This window comes from Acanthochromis polyacanthus, chromosome 2, assembly GCF_021347895.1.
Source record: "Acanthochromis polyacanthus isolate Apoly-LR-REF ecotype Palm Island chromosome 2, KAUST_Apoly_ChrSc, whole genome shotgun sequence".
In the NCBI taxonomy this organism is placed as follows: domain Eukaryota; kingdom Metazoa; phylum Chordata; class Actinopteri; family Pomacentridae; genus Acanthochromis; species Acanthochromis polyacanthus.
Genome location: NC_067114.1, coordinates 16838966 through 16855639, shown reverse-complemented (window position 1 = coordinate 16855639; position 16674 = coordinate 16838966). Strand labels below are relative to the sequence as shown.

Sequence of the window (16674 nt, the reverse complement as noted above, 5' to 3'; positions counted from 1 at the left end):
AAGGGCCACCAAAGAGGCTGACCACATACACTGACATGCAGAGGATCTAGCGAGAAATGAACTTTTTTCAGCTGTTTTGTCAGTCTGTGATATGATAAACAACCTGATAATGATTGAAATGTGTGTAAATGAGTACGTATTAACAGGCAGTCTGCAAATAAGTTGCCTTGATGAATTAGATGTAGATCTTTTGTCATGTTTTTCAGTATTGTGTCAGTCATCTGTTTCTCCATCTTAATCTCTGATTGTCTAAATCTACTGAGAGATGTCCATCACATGCCTATTGATTGGACACACATGCACATACTCTTCATCTCCAAAACTCCTGTATTGATTAAACTTCAGAAAACAAAACATGCCGACCCATCAAGTTGATTAATGCTTTACATACTCAACTTCTTTCTCGGCATGATGGACTAAGATATTCAAATAAAACTCCCTGCATGTTAAACGATGCTGAGATTGGCATGTTGGGTTTTTTAGAGAGCTGCAAATGTTGAATCTTTACAGACAAGATGTTGAATATTATGTCCCTGAGATCATGTAGCACTTGGTAATATCATCTTTGAAGAGAAGGTCATTTTAGAGAAAATATTTTGTGTTTGAGCATCGAAGAACGTATAAAGATGAGCATAAAATACCAGAAGACTTATACATAAAGTTCTTCTTTACCGTCTCTGTTCTTCACTCTTAACCCAAGTTAGAAAAACACAAGATGATCTTTACCCTTAACCATGCGTTCAGTCTGTAACTATCATTTGTGCAGAAAAAGGGCAAGAGCTCACAGTGCTACAGAGGAGGTGGTCTGGTTGAAAGCAGGAAGGTAGGTACAGTTATGAAGTGAGTTGGCACCACCTACCACAGATGTTTTGTTGAATTACAGAGCTCTCACTGACACCACACCTACACTTAAGCTGACAATAAGCTCGCAACATCACAGTCTGTCATTTTAATCCCACTATCAGTCTCAAGGGCTCTGAGAAAAGCCCGAGTTTATGAACAATTTCTATCTAATGGCCTTTGTCAGATAAAGCTTTGTGCTTTCTGCAAAATTTAGAAAAATACGTTACAACGGGGTCAAAGGGGGTTTTGGCACAGATTTGTATTAGTGTGTGTGTGTCTTTTGCTTGTTAACTTTGATATTTAGACCAGAGAGGTATGTCAGGAGATTTGGGGCGACTTTGCTCCGCACAAGTGGTTCCAATTAGCCTGGAAAAACACATACACACACAACACACACACTTGTACATGCACAAACATCCATGCACGCAGGTACTGGTAACTGCCCAAACAAATTGGACAAAAATCCTGATGTCCACACACTATAATTGCTCACACACACGCATACGTGAAAATCAACCAGATAAACTCCAACAGAGAGGCTGGCAAGGAGTGAGAGCGATACAGGGAATTTGAATTGATATTATTATTTAATTCTATAGTTAATGTACATCACTTTGTGTTACGTCTAATGTTCTACTGTAGAGATAAATTTGTTGTTGGTGGTATTATACTAAGGATAAGTATACAAGCACCTTCAGTGTATGTATCTCATCTTTCAGGCATTCTTACCAAAAATACATGAAAGATTAAGTTTGTGTTTTGTTTAATGCTTTTATCTCAAAATCTATTGAGTGTCTTTGAGCTATATTTTTGATATATGTTGTCTGTGTCAAGTAAACTCGTCTGAAGAGAAATATTATTCTTTTTGATGGGGACTCATTTACATGCGTAGACTTAACACACTAGAGACAGGTGACAAATTAAAGGAAAAACCTGAATATAATCATAGAAAAACACAATGGTAAACAGTCTGCACTTATGTACCATCTTTTAACTTAAGATAGGTTCAGCCAATTCACGGTCACACACCAATGGCAGCCATGCAACGGGCTCTCTTGTCGATTGGCTTGCCCAAGGACACTTCTTCACTTGGGGCACCGCCAATTTTATGTTCATTTGACCTGACCCACTCCATCATCTGAATCATTCCCAAATACTGGTCTGTGTGTGGAAGCTAGATACCGCCACACGGGTGCACTACATGGCACGGTTAAGCAGTGAACATCCAATCTTGCTGTATGGCAGGTATAAAATGCTAAGCAGGCTGAATTCACCCTCATTCTTGCATGAGGATAGCAAGAAGAAAAGATCTAAGATGCTTTCGGTTCATCTTTGGGGAGCGAATGGCAAGAGTTTGAGTCACAAAGACTGTTCAGCGGACTGGAGTTTCAGTGACTAAAGTGATATTTGCATTTAGTTCTATGTGAAAAGCAACAGTAGATAAGGTTATAAGTTGTTGTTTGATGACTATGATGCTCATGCATTAATGTCATATGTAAGGAAAAAACAGAAGAGCAACTCCTACTCAGGTGACTGAGAATGTCAGTGCTGGATGTAATCAGTCGGTTGACAATTGCGTAAAAGGGGGATATTATAGTAGGACTGCAGTGTATAAACCCCTCATTACAAAGATGAATGGACATTGGAGAGTTCAGTGGTACACACTGGTCTGCAGGGATGTGGGGAAAAAGTAATCAGTCATCACCATATTTTTGACAAGTTTGCGAGTGCTTGACCTCCACAGTGAGGAGATGCTGTGTCTCTGTTACAGTGTGGAGGGACATTATGCTGGCATGATTTGGGGCCACTTGTCCCTTCAGGGGTAAAGGTCACTGCAAATCAATACAGAGCTGTTCTGAGCAGTCACCTTATCCAGTGATGAAACATTTCTATTTTTCACTGCTACCACAGAAACAGAAAATTTCTATTTCTTGTCTCTTTTTAAATGTTTTTTCTAGGCTGACATTAAAATATGATTCTAATAACCCTAACCTTTCTGTGGTCCAAACGTCTGGATCCCCCTGTCTGTATTTCCGACATTATATAACATTGTATATATTATAACATCTGATAGTTGGGGCAATATTTGCCGACATTTCATGTTTATTGCCGTGTTTTACTGATTTAACTACCAAGGGAATACAAAATGGGTTTTAAAATGGGAAATATAAACAGCTGATGACAGTAAAATTGCTCAAAATGTCAAAGGATAAATTCATTAGTTTGAGGTGAGGATTGCATCTAGAATGCAATTTAATGTATTGCTTGAAATACTTTTGAACTCTTTCTGAGACATGAATGAACAAAAATTAGTTTGCATCACTTTTACTGAGCGGAACCCTCTTCAAGTTCTTTTTAGTGGATTTTTATGAGAACTAAATGTATTCATTTCCTATTGTAGTCAAGTAATTACCCTTTTGTATGAAGAGAAAAGTGGTTGCTTTTACTTTTATATGTTATTTGTAAATGTAGTCCTCAGAGCTAAAAATTGATAGTCAGACCATTAACCTCTTGGAAACTGGATGCTTTTTCCTCGCATATGTTGAGTATTCATTGAGCAAAGATAATTTACAAATGATTCAAAGGTCCAAAATCACATCTTGTTTTCCAAATGTCAAGGCTGCAGTGTAGCAAATTCAAGAAATGAAGGAAAATAAGGAACAGGAAAAGAGAAAGAGTAGAAGGTCAGTTGTTTTCATTCCTGTAATAGACGAGTCTTCTTGCTGCCAGCTTCGGTCACAGTTTTACCCTTTAGACCCCCAGGATGTAGTGTGTGTGTGTGTGTGTGTGTGTGTGTGTGTGTGTGTGTGTGTGTGTGTGTGTGTGTGTGTGTGTGTGTGTGTGTGTGTGTGTGTGTGTGTGTGTGTGTGAGTGTGTTTTTGTGCATGTCCATGTTTTTGCACTAGGTGTGTGTCTTTCCGGTTACACACCTTCCCCCAGGCTAAATGGATGTTTTTCCTGGCTTTTCAAAGTTCATAGTTTTCATAGTTAGGACAAAACGCCTACCATTTTTTCCTCTCCGCTCTGCTCCTGTCATCCAGGTTTTCATATATTCTTTGGTATATCTTACTGCAAACTTTTCATTTTGCTTTTATAAGTTCCTTCAGTCAGCAGTCTAAAGCTTTTTTCTTCTCTGTGTTTCTTTCCAGGACCCATCATTCTCACTCCTCGTCCATGACAAGCTTCAGGTGCCCAACAGCTCTCGGCGAGCGTGGAATGAGCGTGACAGTCGGTGTGATGTCTGCACCACTCACCTCACTCAGCTCAAACAGGAAGCTGTGCGAATGGTCCTGACTCTCGACCAGTGGGATTTGTCTCCCACCTCTTCCCCTCCACCCCTGACTGGACGATACGGATCTCAAGGACCTCCGGGTCCAATGGGAGCATCTGGAGCACCAGGAGGCCCTGTGTCACGGGAATGGCCTCCTCCTTTTCTTCCGTCCTCGTCCTCTTCAGCTGCTGCTGCTGCTCCTCATTCATCCTCTCAGTCCCCTTTCCCAAGCCCCAGTCAGACCCCAACACCAAGCCCAAGCCATGGACCGTCCAACCCCAGCCATGGGAGTCCTTCAGTGGGGCAAACATCCAGCTGTGCTCCAACAAACCCACAGCCTCAAGGTGCAGGTCATCGACTGGGGTCCAAGCCCAGCTCGCTGGGTCTTGGAGGTGGGGTGGACAGAAGGAACGGGTCCTCCAGTTCAGGAAAAACAGCCGGTGCCCAACAACAGCCGGTGACTGCAGTAAACAGCAGCCCCGGTAATAATGGTGGAAGCAGCAGTAGTAATGGGAGTGGAACTGTACTCAGTACAGCAGCTTTGCAGGCACACCAGCACCTGAACCGAACCAACGGAGGAGTTACACTATATCCTTATCAGGTAAGCTCCCTATAAATGTGTGTGTTTTTGTGTGTGCTTCATATTCATGCAGAGCTCCGGTTGCCACATAAAAGGGCGTAATAAATATTACCATGGAAACAGAAGAAATGAATTCTGGTCTTTTATGATGATGTGATGAAATGTTAACAGGCTACCAGCAAACAGATGAAAACATATCTTGAGTCTGACAGAGAGGTCAGGAAGATCAACATTTAGATTTTTCGGGGTACATACTGGTGACCTTGTTAATTATCAAGTCCTGACAATAGCTGACATCTGAAATAATGTCTTAGTGTTAACATCATCTCATTATCTTCCTGTTTTCATTTGCATGTCTTTCTGTCTCTTTCAGTCTCTACTTTCTCTACAAAGTTTCAGGAGATCTACTGGGAGCCACAAAATTAATTTGGTGTCACTGGGGTGACAGTAAGGCCTAAATGTGATCTAAACTCAAGGTTTTTAAACTGTGAGGTGTGCGTACTGAGGGGGCCACAAGAGGTTTGAAGCAAAGGCACAGAGATAAAGGCACGAGGTGAAGACACTGTGTGGTGTGATGTGAAAGGCAATTATGGTACTTAGCAATCCCTCAACACCCACTTGCTGCAATTTGTGTCAAAATTCCTACTTATTCTCTGATTCTCTGAGAAGTCAGTCAGATCTGAACCCACGGAAATGATCCATTTACATACAGATTTAGTGTGACATACTTTCTCCCACTGTGAATAAACCTCCTCAAAAGTCCTTAGAAAACACAGAATACAACTTGTCTGAGAATCACCGTATTATATCTGTCTGTAGATCCACAGGGAACTAACACTAACTCATTGGCCATGCTTTAACAGTGCCAGTTTGCCATTATGTAAACAAATACATGCTAAAAATGGAGCTCAAGTTGTAGCCCAAAGCTAAACAACGGTCTCCATGGCGATGTTCTTATTTTACTTTCTGTTTATATCTCTAAAAACACAGAGGACGTCTCAAAATAAGACAAAGGGGAAGAGAAGGAATAGCCTTAAACTGGCAAGGACAAATGTTGCTTTATAGAGTGCTTTTTATAACATTTATTTCCACTCGAATGTGAAAATAGAATCTGATTAACCTGCAAAACCTGAAACTGCCAAGACATATTGTGAAGTTTGTCTTACACCAAAGCAGCTCTTTTGATATGACAACCATCTCTTGTCGGAAGGGAAGTAAAACATCTTCACTGAAATTGAGGTTTGACATCAAGCATCAGGTTTGCATGAAGCAAACTGTAAAAGGGACTCAAATGGAAACTAGAGATAAAAGAAACTGTTTTAGGATGAGACAGGAAAAGAAGGAGCACGAGCAGGCAAGAGAGGAGGCTGGTAGGAGGGAGAAATGGCCTGAGGTGAAGAGTGGTCTAGAGGTGTTTGGAGGGAGGGAGGAGAGCTGTGACTCCAGGGGAGATCCAGAGGTGTGTGTGTGTGTGAGTGTGTATGAACATGTGTGTATGAACGTGTTGTACAGATGTAATAATTCATACAGTGATAATTAGGACTCTGGGGACTCTATGTCACACACCCCCAGTACCCCCTCACTCTTTCACTCTCATTCACTCTCTTCCTCACATACTCTACTTATTCCTTATGCGTCTGTCTTGCCTTCTCCCTTATTATTTCTGCTGTCTCTTACACACTTTGTCTGCTTCATATTCACCCAATCCTCCATCTCGCTTTATCTTTATATTCTTATTCAGTTCATGGCTTGAATCTGATACAGAGATATGGAGTCCTTGTTGGAAATTATTTTGTACATTCTCTGGAATTGTTTTGTTATCTGGTTCTACTTGTCAGAAATAATTTAGGCTTAAAAGGCTTTATGTGTTCTGGCATGTGTTGGCAGAAATTGAAGTGACAGTTTTTAAATGTGAATGAGCATTTTTTTAAAATATTTTTTGGTCCAGATTTTAGTGAATCATATAATAAAGAACGATTTTGCTTTTTTTTTTTTTTTTGCTATACATTATTTTTCTTATGTTTTCCGGGATGTGTATAATGTTTCATAATGCAAGATTTACATACATATGTCTGCTGCTTTTATTTTGGACTATGTTTCCTATAAAGATTATCTGCATAACATTTGGAAAACCTTTGTTTTTAATATCAGCAGTGGTTGTTCAGTGAACTGCAGTCAGCATCTTGTTGTTTGGGTTGGAGTGTGAACTCTGTGGACAGAATCGATTGAGGATAATGGGCATTAGCCCAACACTGATATGACATACACAAGATGAAACATGACTGATCAGCAGCATGCTGAAAGGTGAGGTAACTCAAGTTACACTTATAATTTAAGTCTCAATTAAGTTTTACTTGCTCATAATCTGATCCGAGCAATTTCATATTTAGTGTCTGCTAATTCACCTAATATATATTTTTTAATAATACAGACTTCAAGTCTTGTAGATTTGCAGCAGTACCTGGGAGTTTTGCTAGTAATGAGGTACTGTGATAAAGATTCATACTAGGCTTACTGACCTCAGGCCAGCAAAAAAAAAGATAAATTAACCAATAATTCATTTGTTTCTGATTCTCAATTAGTGAGCATAAATGTTGCATCCTTTTGGATCTTGCCAGAATACCTGTACAGACGACTTTACATAGAAATTAATTGACAGGCTGTTATCATTCGTTCACAGGTTGGCAATAGAAAATTGATCAACGCATGTAAACTCCCTCATACTCTTAGTTAGTGCCTTTTAAAAAAAGATCTCTTTTTTATGTTACATTTTGATGGTGCCTTTCATTTTATTACATTGTTTAGAAGAAGAAAACTTTCTTACAAGTAGTTTTTATTCTTAACAGACTGTACCACATGTGTCTGCTTTGTTAGTTACACTTTTGACTATATTTGCATGTGAGTGGGGCTTGTTGTGTTTTAAAAAGGGGTTTTGTTTTGTTTTTTAGTATATGAATCTTATTTGCATGCGTGTATGGACTTCCTCATGTTTCAGTATTTCTGTGTGATTGAGTGTGTTTGCAGTAGTGTGTGCATGGGAAAATGTTTTTTCATGTGATGTCACTCTGCATTCTGTATTCGAGTTGGTATCTGTGTTTAGAATTGTAAAATGCTACCGAGTCTCAGTGTTTCTGCTGTGACTTTGACAGTAATGGCGTTTCAGCAGGAAAGGAGAAACAGAGTACGATAATAAATCACCCTCGTTTAGATTTATCCACTGATAGACAAAGAGAAGAAGAATGAGGAGCTGAGCGGAGGGATGATCAAAGAATGCAAATTGCAAGTAAAGATAAGAAAGAAGAGGAAGAAAAGGTTTATTTAGAAGAGATAATAGATAAGAGACAATGAGGGGCTGCATCTGGCATTTTAACTTAAATATCTCAGACAATTTGGAGAAATTAGTGACTCTGCTGAGATGTCTACTAGCCTCAACATTGTATTTCGTTTTTGCCAGAAATTTTTTTTTTTGTAAAATCTGTTTTGCTGCTTACAGCACTAAACAGAAAGGCTGTTTGATGCTTGAGCATCCGTGGAGCCTTATAAGGGTCTTACAATGGCAGACAATCGAGTGCAGGCCAAATGAGAAATCTCTTCCAACATGTTCACACTCTTCAGCAAAGTGTAAAAGAAAACAAACACGCAGATTGACAGCAGGGACTATAAGACGGGTTCAAGTAGAAATGCTGCAGCAGAAATCAGTGGGATTTATGGGAAACGTGTGTCTCATCCTTCAGAAACACTATCAACAGCAACACATTAAAGTTAATTATTGGCTGAATTAATTTTAAGGATTAAACCAGCAGTAGAGTCACCAGTGAGAGATGGAGAGGAGGGCTTAGAGAGGAAGGACGCAGATGTAGACAAAGAAACCACCTGCCTCAAGTGTAGCTGACATTAAAGCTTTGCTGGGTCAGCAGTCTGAGAGGTGAAAGCCTCCACATTTTATATTTATTAGGCCTTTTTCTGTTTGGTCCCACAGGAAGCGTATAGGACACAGAAACACTCATTCAGTCAGTAGAAGAATGTGTGTGAATATACCAGGGAGAAACAAGCATTTTCAAATGGATTTTAAATAAATTTTATGTTCAGTTCTTGATTAAGACAGATTTTTAATTTAGTAAAATTTTATTTCTAAATCTAACCTTTGTGAAACATGTAGACAGATTACTGCCACGTTTTTGGACACTGATCTACATTTCTTCAGTTTAAAACTTAAATGTTGATATTGTTGATATTGAGTTCATTGATGAGTGGTTCTGTAATTTGTTCAAAGAAATTATGAGACCCAGTTATCTCATTCTGTAACACACTAAATTGTGCTACACTTAAATCCTGGCAACTGAAAAGTGAAATCAGGAAAAATCAAATCTCTATCAACTGTGCGTTTGCTTCGCCCTCGCTCTGTCCTTCACATCAGCTAATTGAAAACAGATTTATGCCGTATGGTGCATGCCTGTGTGTGGCTGTGCTTAACAATGGTTAGATTAGCTTGCCTAATTTCCCATGAATATGTTTGTTGAGCCTGTATATATCCGGCTGTTATTATTATTTTTTTGGCAGAGAGGAAAATTATGTGAGTTTGCACAAACCACATGCACACATTAGGCCTTGTAAAAACTCATGAAAACCGTCAGATTTAGCTGGATATTCTTTAGGAATGATTATAGTGCAGATTAAATAAGGTAAGAGAAGCTTGTGAACAGACGGTTTGATCTCTGGAACGACAGGATAAGGACCAATCCATGCTTTCTGCATGGACTGATGTGGACTTTGAGCGGACATGCATGTGGTTTTATTCATGGTACAACAGGTACACATAAAACTGTTCCACATGGTCACACTGACCCTCATATCAAACACACAAAAAACACATGAAGCTCTTGCTGATGTTTCTGAAAGGCTGTGACTTTGCACTTTGTACAGGAAACAGCAGGTACTTATAAAGTGGCTGAGGCACCGTGTCAGTGTGATTATTCCTGAGGTGTACTGAGCCCAGTTGACAAACTTAGAACCAGATTTCTGGTGAATTTAGAACTTCCCATTGTATTAGGGCATGTATGAATCAAAGCATCTCCACAATCTACTTGAATTACAATGCTTTTAATGAAGAATTGTAAAAATATGAATGTTGGAGAGAGTCCTTGCACAGTCCCTCCTCAAAACAAGCATTTGTCTGTATAAATTTTCAATCATTCAAGTCATGGTACTCCTAGGTAATCCTCAGTAAATGGCAACTTTACTTCTTCTTTTGGTTCAAAAAACATTTCACCTCTCATCCTTTTGTCCAACAGATGACCTCGACATGAGGAAGCTTCTTTGATAAGAGGTGAAAGGTTTACAGCATCAAACATTTGTTTTCATGGCACATGTGCAGTCGATGGACCTGCAGTGCAAAGAGTCAGTGCAGTCACACAAATTTTGGGTTTCGTGCAAATGTTCATTGTGGATTGGATGAATGACAATAGATTCAGCATATCATGCATGATCTTGCAGACCCTTGTAGACATATGGAGGTGAAAAGCATGAACTGGCCTGAACTGATCTGGGTGTAGAAAGACAACAGCCAGCATTGTCCCATGGCCCTTTACCAACAAAACAAGGCATAATAACAGTATGCACATTGAAGTAAGCGTCTTCACAATATGTATTTTGCATTATATTTTGTTTCATGAGAGTGTCAGGATGCATGTTTCGTCATCACTGCTCTTCCATAAGGTCATCTATGCAGCAAATTCTATTTAAAACTACATTGTTCTCTCATTATTTTCTTTTCTATTCTCTTTTAACTGTCTATGATTTTCATGTATTTTCACATATAATATGTAGCCTCAAGGCCATATCTGATTGGATTGAATAACATATTACATATATTTATATGAAGACTCAGATTTCTGCTCCAGCATCAGATGCTGTCTTTCTGTCTGATTCACTACAGAGTCTATAAAAAGCCTGTTTGGAAGTTTTTCCTTGTTATTACTTTACAAAATTAAATCATAGTCAATACAAACTCCTTAATGTCAAACTGAAAACAGATTTATTCAAAATGATGTGAATTAAAAATATAAAACCTAAAATAAGTCATTGTATAACTATTGACCCCCTTCAAATTTTAGATGTGCCTTTGGCCACACTTAGTGTGAACCTGTGTTGATGAGTCTAAATCAAACTCCAATTTTACTACATTGTATTTGCAAACCTGTTGAGTTGCACAGTGGCCAAGAATGAGCAGCCCCTTTCAGCTGGATTGAGGTTTGGGCTCTGATTTGATTTCTGTGCAGCTTTGCATGTGTGCTCTGGGTCACTGTCTGGCCAGAAAACAATTTTGTCCCAAGTCGCACTTCTCTTGCACACTGCATCAGTTTGTCCTCCAGGATACATTTCTCAACACTTCACTTCTCACTTCAGACTCTTTCGCTCCTCTCAGATGATTTCCATTTGACTAACTGTGTGACTTGTAGCACGGAATAGGTGCACATGTGTTGAATTGGGTGAAGACTTATGCAGTCACGTATTGTACATTTTTACATTTTCATTAATTAACATTATCTTATAAAAATCTGTTTACTTTTTCTTGTCCAAATGGCCAGATTTAAGTGACCGTGATTCACAGTTGAAAACCAATAAAAGAGGAAAACCTCCAAAGAGGGTGAATACTTTTTGTAGGTACTCTATACATGGCTATAGAAATTACTTCCACTCATCAATCTTTTCCTCTCCTTGCCTCCTCTGTTCCAACATTTCACTTCTTTATGTGTTTTCTACCTCTGACAAATATTTTCTGTGTCCTCTGTACTTATGCACCCTCTTTTCCATCCCACATTGTCTCACATAAACTCCTGTTTTTGTAACTGTATCACCAATGTAAAATCAATACACACCACTGCTCATTTGTTTCTTTTTCTTTCATTTTGTAAGGACAGCTTCTTTCTTCCCGCCTCCAATCTACTGCAGTAAGCATTTAGATCATTTTACAGATTGTGTTTATTATGATAAAAGCAAACAGGACCACATGGATACATGGAACACAAAAATACACAATTTTTGCTTCCACTCTCGTTATACAAGCATGAAATATCAGGCACAAATTCTATGTTGGTCGCATGTGAGAAGACTAAAACGAATGTAAGAGAGACAGATGAGGAGGGCGAATGCTGGGGAAATGGCGTTTGTGTTGTAATGAAGATGAATGAGGCAGCTTTTACCTTTTTCAAAGAGCAGGGAAAGAGATGTGGATAAGTGATGTAGTGTAGAGGAAGAGGCTGAGAGTGACAGCATAAATGTGTAAGTGTTCTTTTTTTTCATCCTGTCTTCTTGTGGAAATCTGATATCGCATACATCAAAGTTCCACATTGACAGATACAATCTAAGGACCAGGTGTTCTGTGAAAACATGGTCAGATGCTGTGCTTTTATTGATTTGCAACATTTTCTTTCAACACATTTGGTTGTCGTATTATCCTCAGCCATCTCTATTTGTCCTCTTATTATCTACATCCTTCTCTCTGCTGCTGTGCCCTAATATCCCTATAGGGATCATTAAATTTTCATCCAGTGTAGCGCAACCTAATTTATGGTAAAATGTAGAGACAGCAGCCCAGCATTCATGTCCTGTGGGAAAAATCTGAATGGAGCAAGTGTAATGAACTCATGAGAACAAACAAAAACTGTTTACTTTAATGTGTACATTACCCAAAATGCTACATTAGCATACTAAGTAAATGCACTAGCCAGATTTACATAGATCGCCAATGTAAAGTGTGACCATCTATTTTCTGTGTACACTGTTCTGATATAGAACTAATTTGACAGCTCTTACAATAGCTGCTTTAATGAGATGGATGGGGCAGCCATCAGCACACCCCTGATACAGAGACACACAGCAAAGTCATTAAAATTTATTGGTGTTATAAAGGTGAAAATTGTTGCTGCATTTGTCAGCAGTTGATAGCAGTGAGGGGTAATAGATGGCAATGGAGGGCAGGGATGTCACTGACATGTCTCAACCAACTGCTGGATGGGTTGCCATGAAATTTTGAACAGAGTGGTCCTCACAGGAGCTGTATTTAAGGCTTAGCTGATCTTTTACCCCATTTATACCTGATATTAACATATGATCTGTCTCTGGATAACTTATCTAGGCATGTAGAAATTCAAGGTGTAAAAGCACAGAACACAGTGAGATCAGAAAGCAAACAGATCCACCAAACACATTTGAATGTGGTCTGGATCTCAGCCAAGTGTAAATTTAATTAGCATAGCACAACCACATCAATTTCACAAGTGGAAAGGTCAACTAAATCCACCTCTTCCAGCTGAATTAAACAAGCCTCTCAAAAGCTACAGCACTAGTGTCAGTTCAGTAAGAGAAAAAAAATAGATCCTACAGCAGCATTGCCTCACCTGTCCTATGACCTGCCTCATCCAACTGACTAATTTGCATCATCAGGTTAAACTGTCAATTTTTTCAATGCTTTGTTTTTTGCCCAGATTCATACAAACCTGATGTTCCTATCAACTTAAGCTACAGTTGTGTTTAGATAGTCACACAGATGTAGTAAAAATGCATCTATAGCGATTATCCACAAAGGTGCACGGATGAGTCCACTGAAAGTCTTCCAGAAACCAAAAGCCAGGAATTAATTTGCTGTTCAAATGCTGTTGTGTTATGAAGGCAAATTGAAAACTATACCAAAATGAGAGACAGGAAAATGCATGTTGAAATACTTTTTTTTAAAGTATACTTGAATACTTACTTTTTCGGTTAATTGTGTACACAGTAAATGCTGTGAAGTGTTTGAAGGAAAATAGTTCATCCATAAGCAATGCTTCTACAGTTCGTGTGTGACAGTAACTCTGAAGGTTGTGTCCATGTTTAATGATATTTTTTCAAACTACATCAATCTGTAGTACAATAAAATGTATGTTCATCATTAATTGGCAACATGTTGTCATATTTCAGTTGTTGCTTTACTGATGAAAGAAGTCACATTCTGCACCACATCCATGAACACATTAATGTCACTATGCATATTCGGCTATAAAGCAGAAAAATCTGCTTGATAAAAGAACTGAGCTGACAAAAAACATTTTGACTATATTTTGAGTAACAATAAATCCAGATGTAACAAATTATTTAACTGCAACTTAAGAACTGTGACTCTGAGTAGAAGCCTACCTCTATGAGGTGAAGAAAACCACACAGTGTCATTTACCATTACATCCTCACTGATCCCATCTCCATGTCAGCGATACTATAATTCTGTTTTTTAATTATTTAAGCTGTTGCTGTTGTTCCATGTACATAAATCCATGAAACTCTGCTTTTGAAGACACTCATATGGATCCTGCTAATATATGATGCTGCAGGTATGTAATAAACTCATAGAAAAGACTCTACAAACAGCTGTAAGCAACACACCCAACTCAGCTCCTTGAATTCTACATGTTTGTCCGTGAACTAAAGACACAAACTGTGTTTTCTGTGATGTTTATGGACGGGCGCACAGCTGACTGGCTGCTGAAAATCATAGCTGTGACTTTGTCTTGTGCTGCTTTCACTTGCACTCAGACGTTCTCTGTAACTTGGACATTGGAGTTCCAGGGAAATTTCAGGGGTGGTCGTGGCCCTCTGGCTCCACTTTGGAGTCACAACTGTAAAGACTAAAATCATTATATCTGCTACACATTAGCTTGTTAAAATCTTCATTATTATCAAGTTTCTTTGCTGATTTTAGGATTTAGACTTTCTATTTGGCCCCAGCAGTCAGACCTGCTCCGCCAAAGCTGAAGGCCGTGTATATTATTCAAGCACCTTCATTTCACTTTTCAGTGTGCCTCATAACCTTCTGTAGGGCCTCTGGTTTTTTATTTACTCTATGCGTGTATTTTCCCTCCTCTCATTCATAAGGATTTATGAGTAACCCATACAAATGCAGCTATACCTGTAGCCCATTGGACCTGCATTCTATATGTTTACAATTCCTTTGATAATGCAGGGGTAAGCCTCAACTGAACATTTGAAATGGGCGTAAATGCACAAAGGAGTGTGGTATATAAACTATAGAGGAATCTCATTTACAATAGGTAATTTATCAAGGCAGTGGACGGCGTGCTTGAACCCCAGGAGCCCTCAGCAGTAAATACACGGACAGTGGAGCTGATTTACACACATATCCTCACAGGTGCAGAGAAGTGCAGACACATGCACATACAGACATATTCACAATAGACATACATTACCTCCCACAAAAGCTGTAGTTCCTTTGGTGGAGCGTGTGGTAATGATTTAGGTGGTCTGCTGTCTGACTGCAGGCAGCACATAAAGAACTATAATCAATAATCCATATCGGTGTCATGAATGCTTCATCTACACACACACACAAACACAAACACACACACGCGCACACACACACATACATACAGACACACACACACACACACACATACATGCACACACGAACATGCCTATACAAGCCATGTACATACATGAATCTGTTCACTGGGACAAACTCATACAGTACATATTTACATACAGTGCAGGTAAATGTGTTATAAGCTCCAGATGTTTTCCACACGTGCTCACATTCATACAGAGGGTATTGCTGTGCAAATAACTGAAACATAGACAAAAAAATGTAAATCTTTATCTCGCACTTTCTTTCTATTGACATGGAGCCTAATGGATTATGAATTGATACAGGAATAATTGCCATATTAAACTGTTCAAAGTAACTGACAAGTTCTGACTTAAAAGCAAGGTAATAAAAAATTCAAATTAATGCAGTCCAATGCTTTACTAATTTGCTTTACTAATGTGATTAGATTGAACAACAACAGATGAAAATAGTAAAGGCAATTAGCGAACATTAGAAACACTCCAGACCAGCATAAAAAACTATACTTTAGTTAAGTATAAAAGCTAAAACCTGCTTGACTTACTTTGGTGATTATTTGAATCAAAAATATTTCCATTTATATTTAAAAATAAATTGTTGAAAAAACATGTTTTACATTTTCTGCACACGTCATTTATAACATATGCCGAATAGATGCCGCCAGAAAAGTTTATATACTGTGCAATACATATCGAGTGGCTGAACTAAAACTTTTGAATGGCAGAATAATGATCCGACCTGCAGCAGCTACAATGTGCTGTGACAGATCTTCAACCTAGATAAATGCTTCATGTCACTAACCGTCCATGTTGTCATTGTGTACACTCTTTATTTCTATATACTGTGTTTTTTTAAGCCTTTTACGCTCTTTTACTTGTAGTTTCTCTACCCCGGTTCTTCTCTTAAATGGATTTTGGAAGCATCTCTGCAGTATTTAATGATTCTGCTCAGGGCAGTAGGATAATTGCCCTTTTTAAATCAGATTGGAAGACACTGATTGCCTAAAATGGCTTGTGTGGATATCGTTAAATGGCAACTACCTACTGCACTGAGTGGGTGATGATTCTGTTGCCCCCAGAAGAAGAAGCTGTACAGAGCATTGATTGTATGTAAAAGACGGATGTAGGATCTGGGTCTGAAGAGTGAAGTCAATGCAGAAGTGAAGTGACTGAAGTCTGCATTCTTTCTAACAGCCAGCAGGAGGCGACTCATCTGGCTGCAAAAAGAGGTCTTAATGTATAGAAGTCTACATGTAAATGACTATACTCTTCACTTCATTTATTACCTCAGTAAATTTTTCCCTAATGAGAGTATGGTCTCAATTGCTAGTTTTAAGACTCCTTCAATACAACATTACATTCGTTTTGTAAATTAAGGCCTCATTTGCAGTAAAATAATAAAGCAGGTAGTCTTATTCTGTGTTTCTACTCACTCATATGTCACTAATGTATTGACATGCATAGTGTCCTTGAGTTCTTCGTCATATCTATCCCAAGACAGTGACGGTTAAAATCCATATTCAGAGCTTCAGTGCTTTTGTCTACAAACCAATGTGTGATGTCACGGTGCTCCTTCCGTCATTTTCTT

At 38.7% G+C, this 16674-nt stretch overlaps 1 protein-coding gene across 3 annotated transcripts in view; it reads left to right on the top strand.

The window, feature by feature from the left end:
* The window catches only part of kif26ba (kinesin family member 26Ba), a 106911-nt gene that overhangs the window by 25093 nt on the left and 65144 nt on the right, over positions 1-16674 (top strand). For all 3 annotated transcript variants that reach the window (XM_051959781.1, XM_051959784.1, XM_051959778.1), the window contains exon 3: positions 3993-4715. In XM_051959781.1, coding sequence (XP_051815741.1) covers positions 3993-4715 — 723 coding nt within the window. The remainder of the gene's footprint in view (positions 1-3992; positions 4716-16674) is intronic.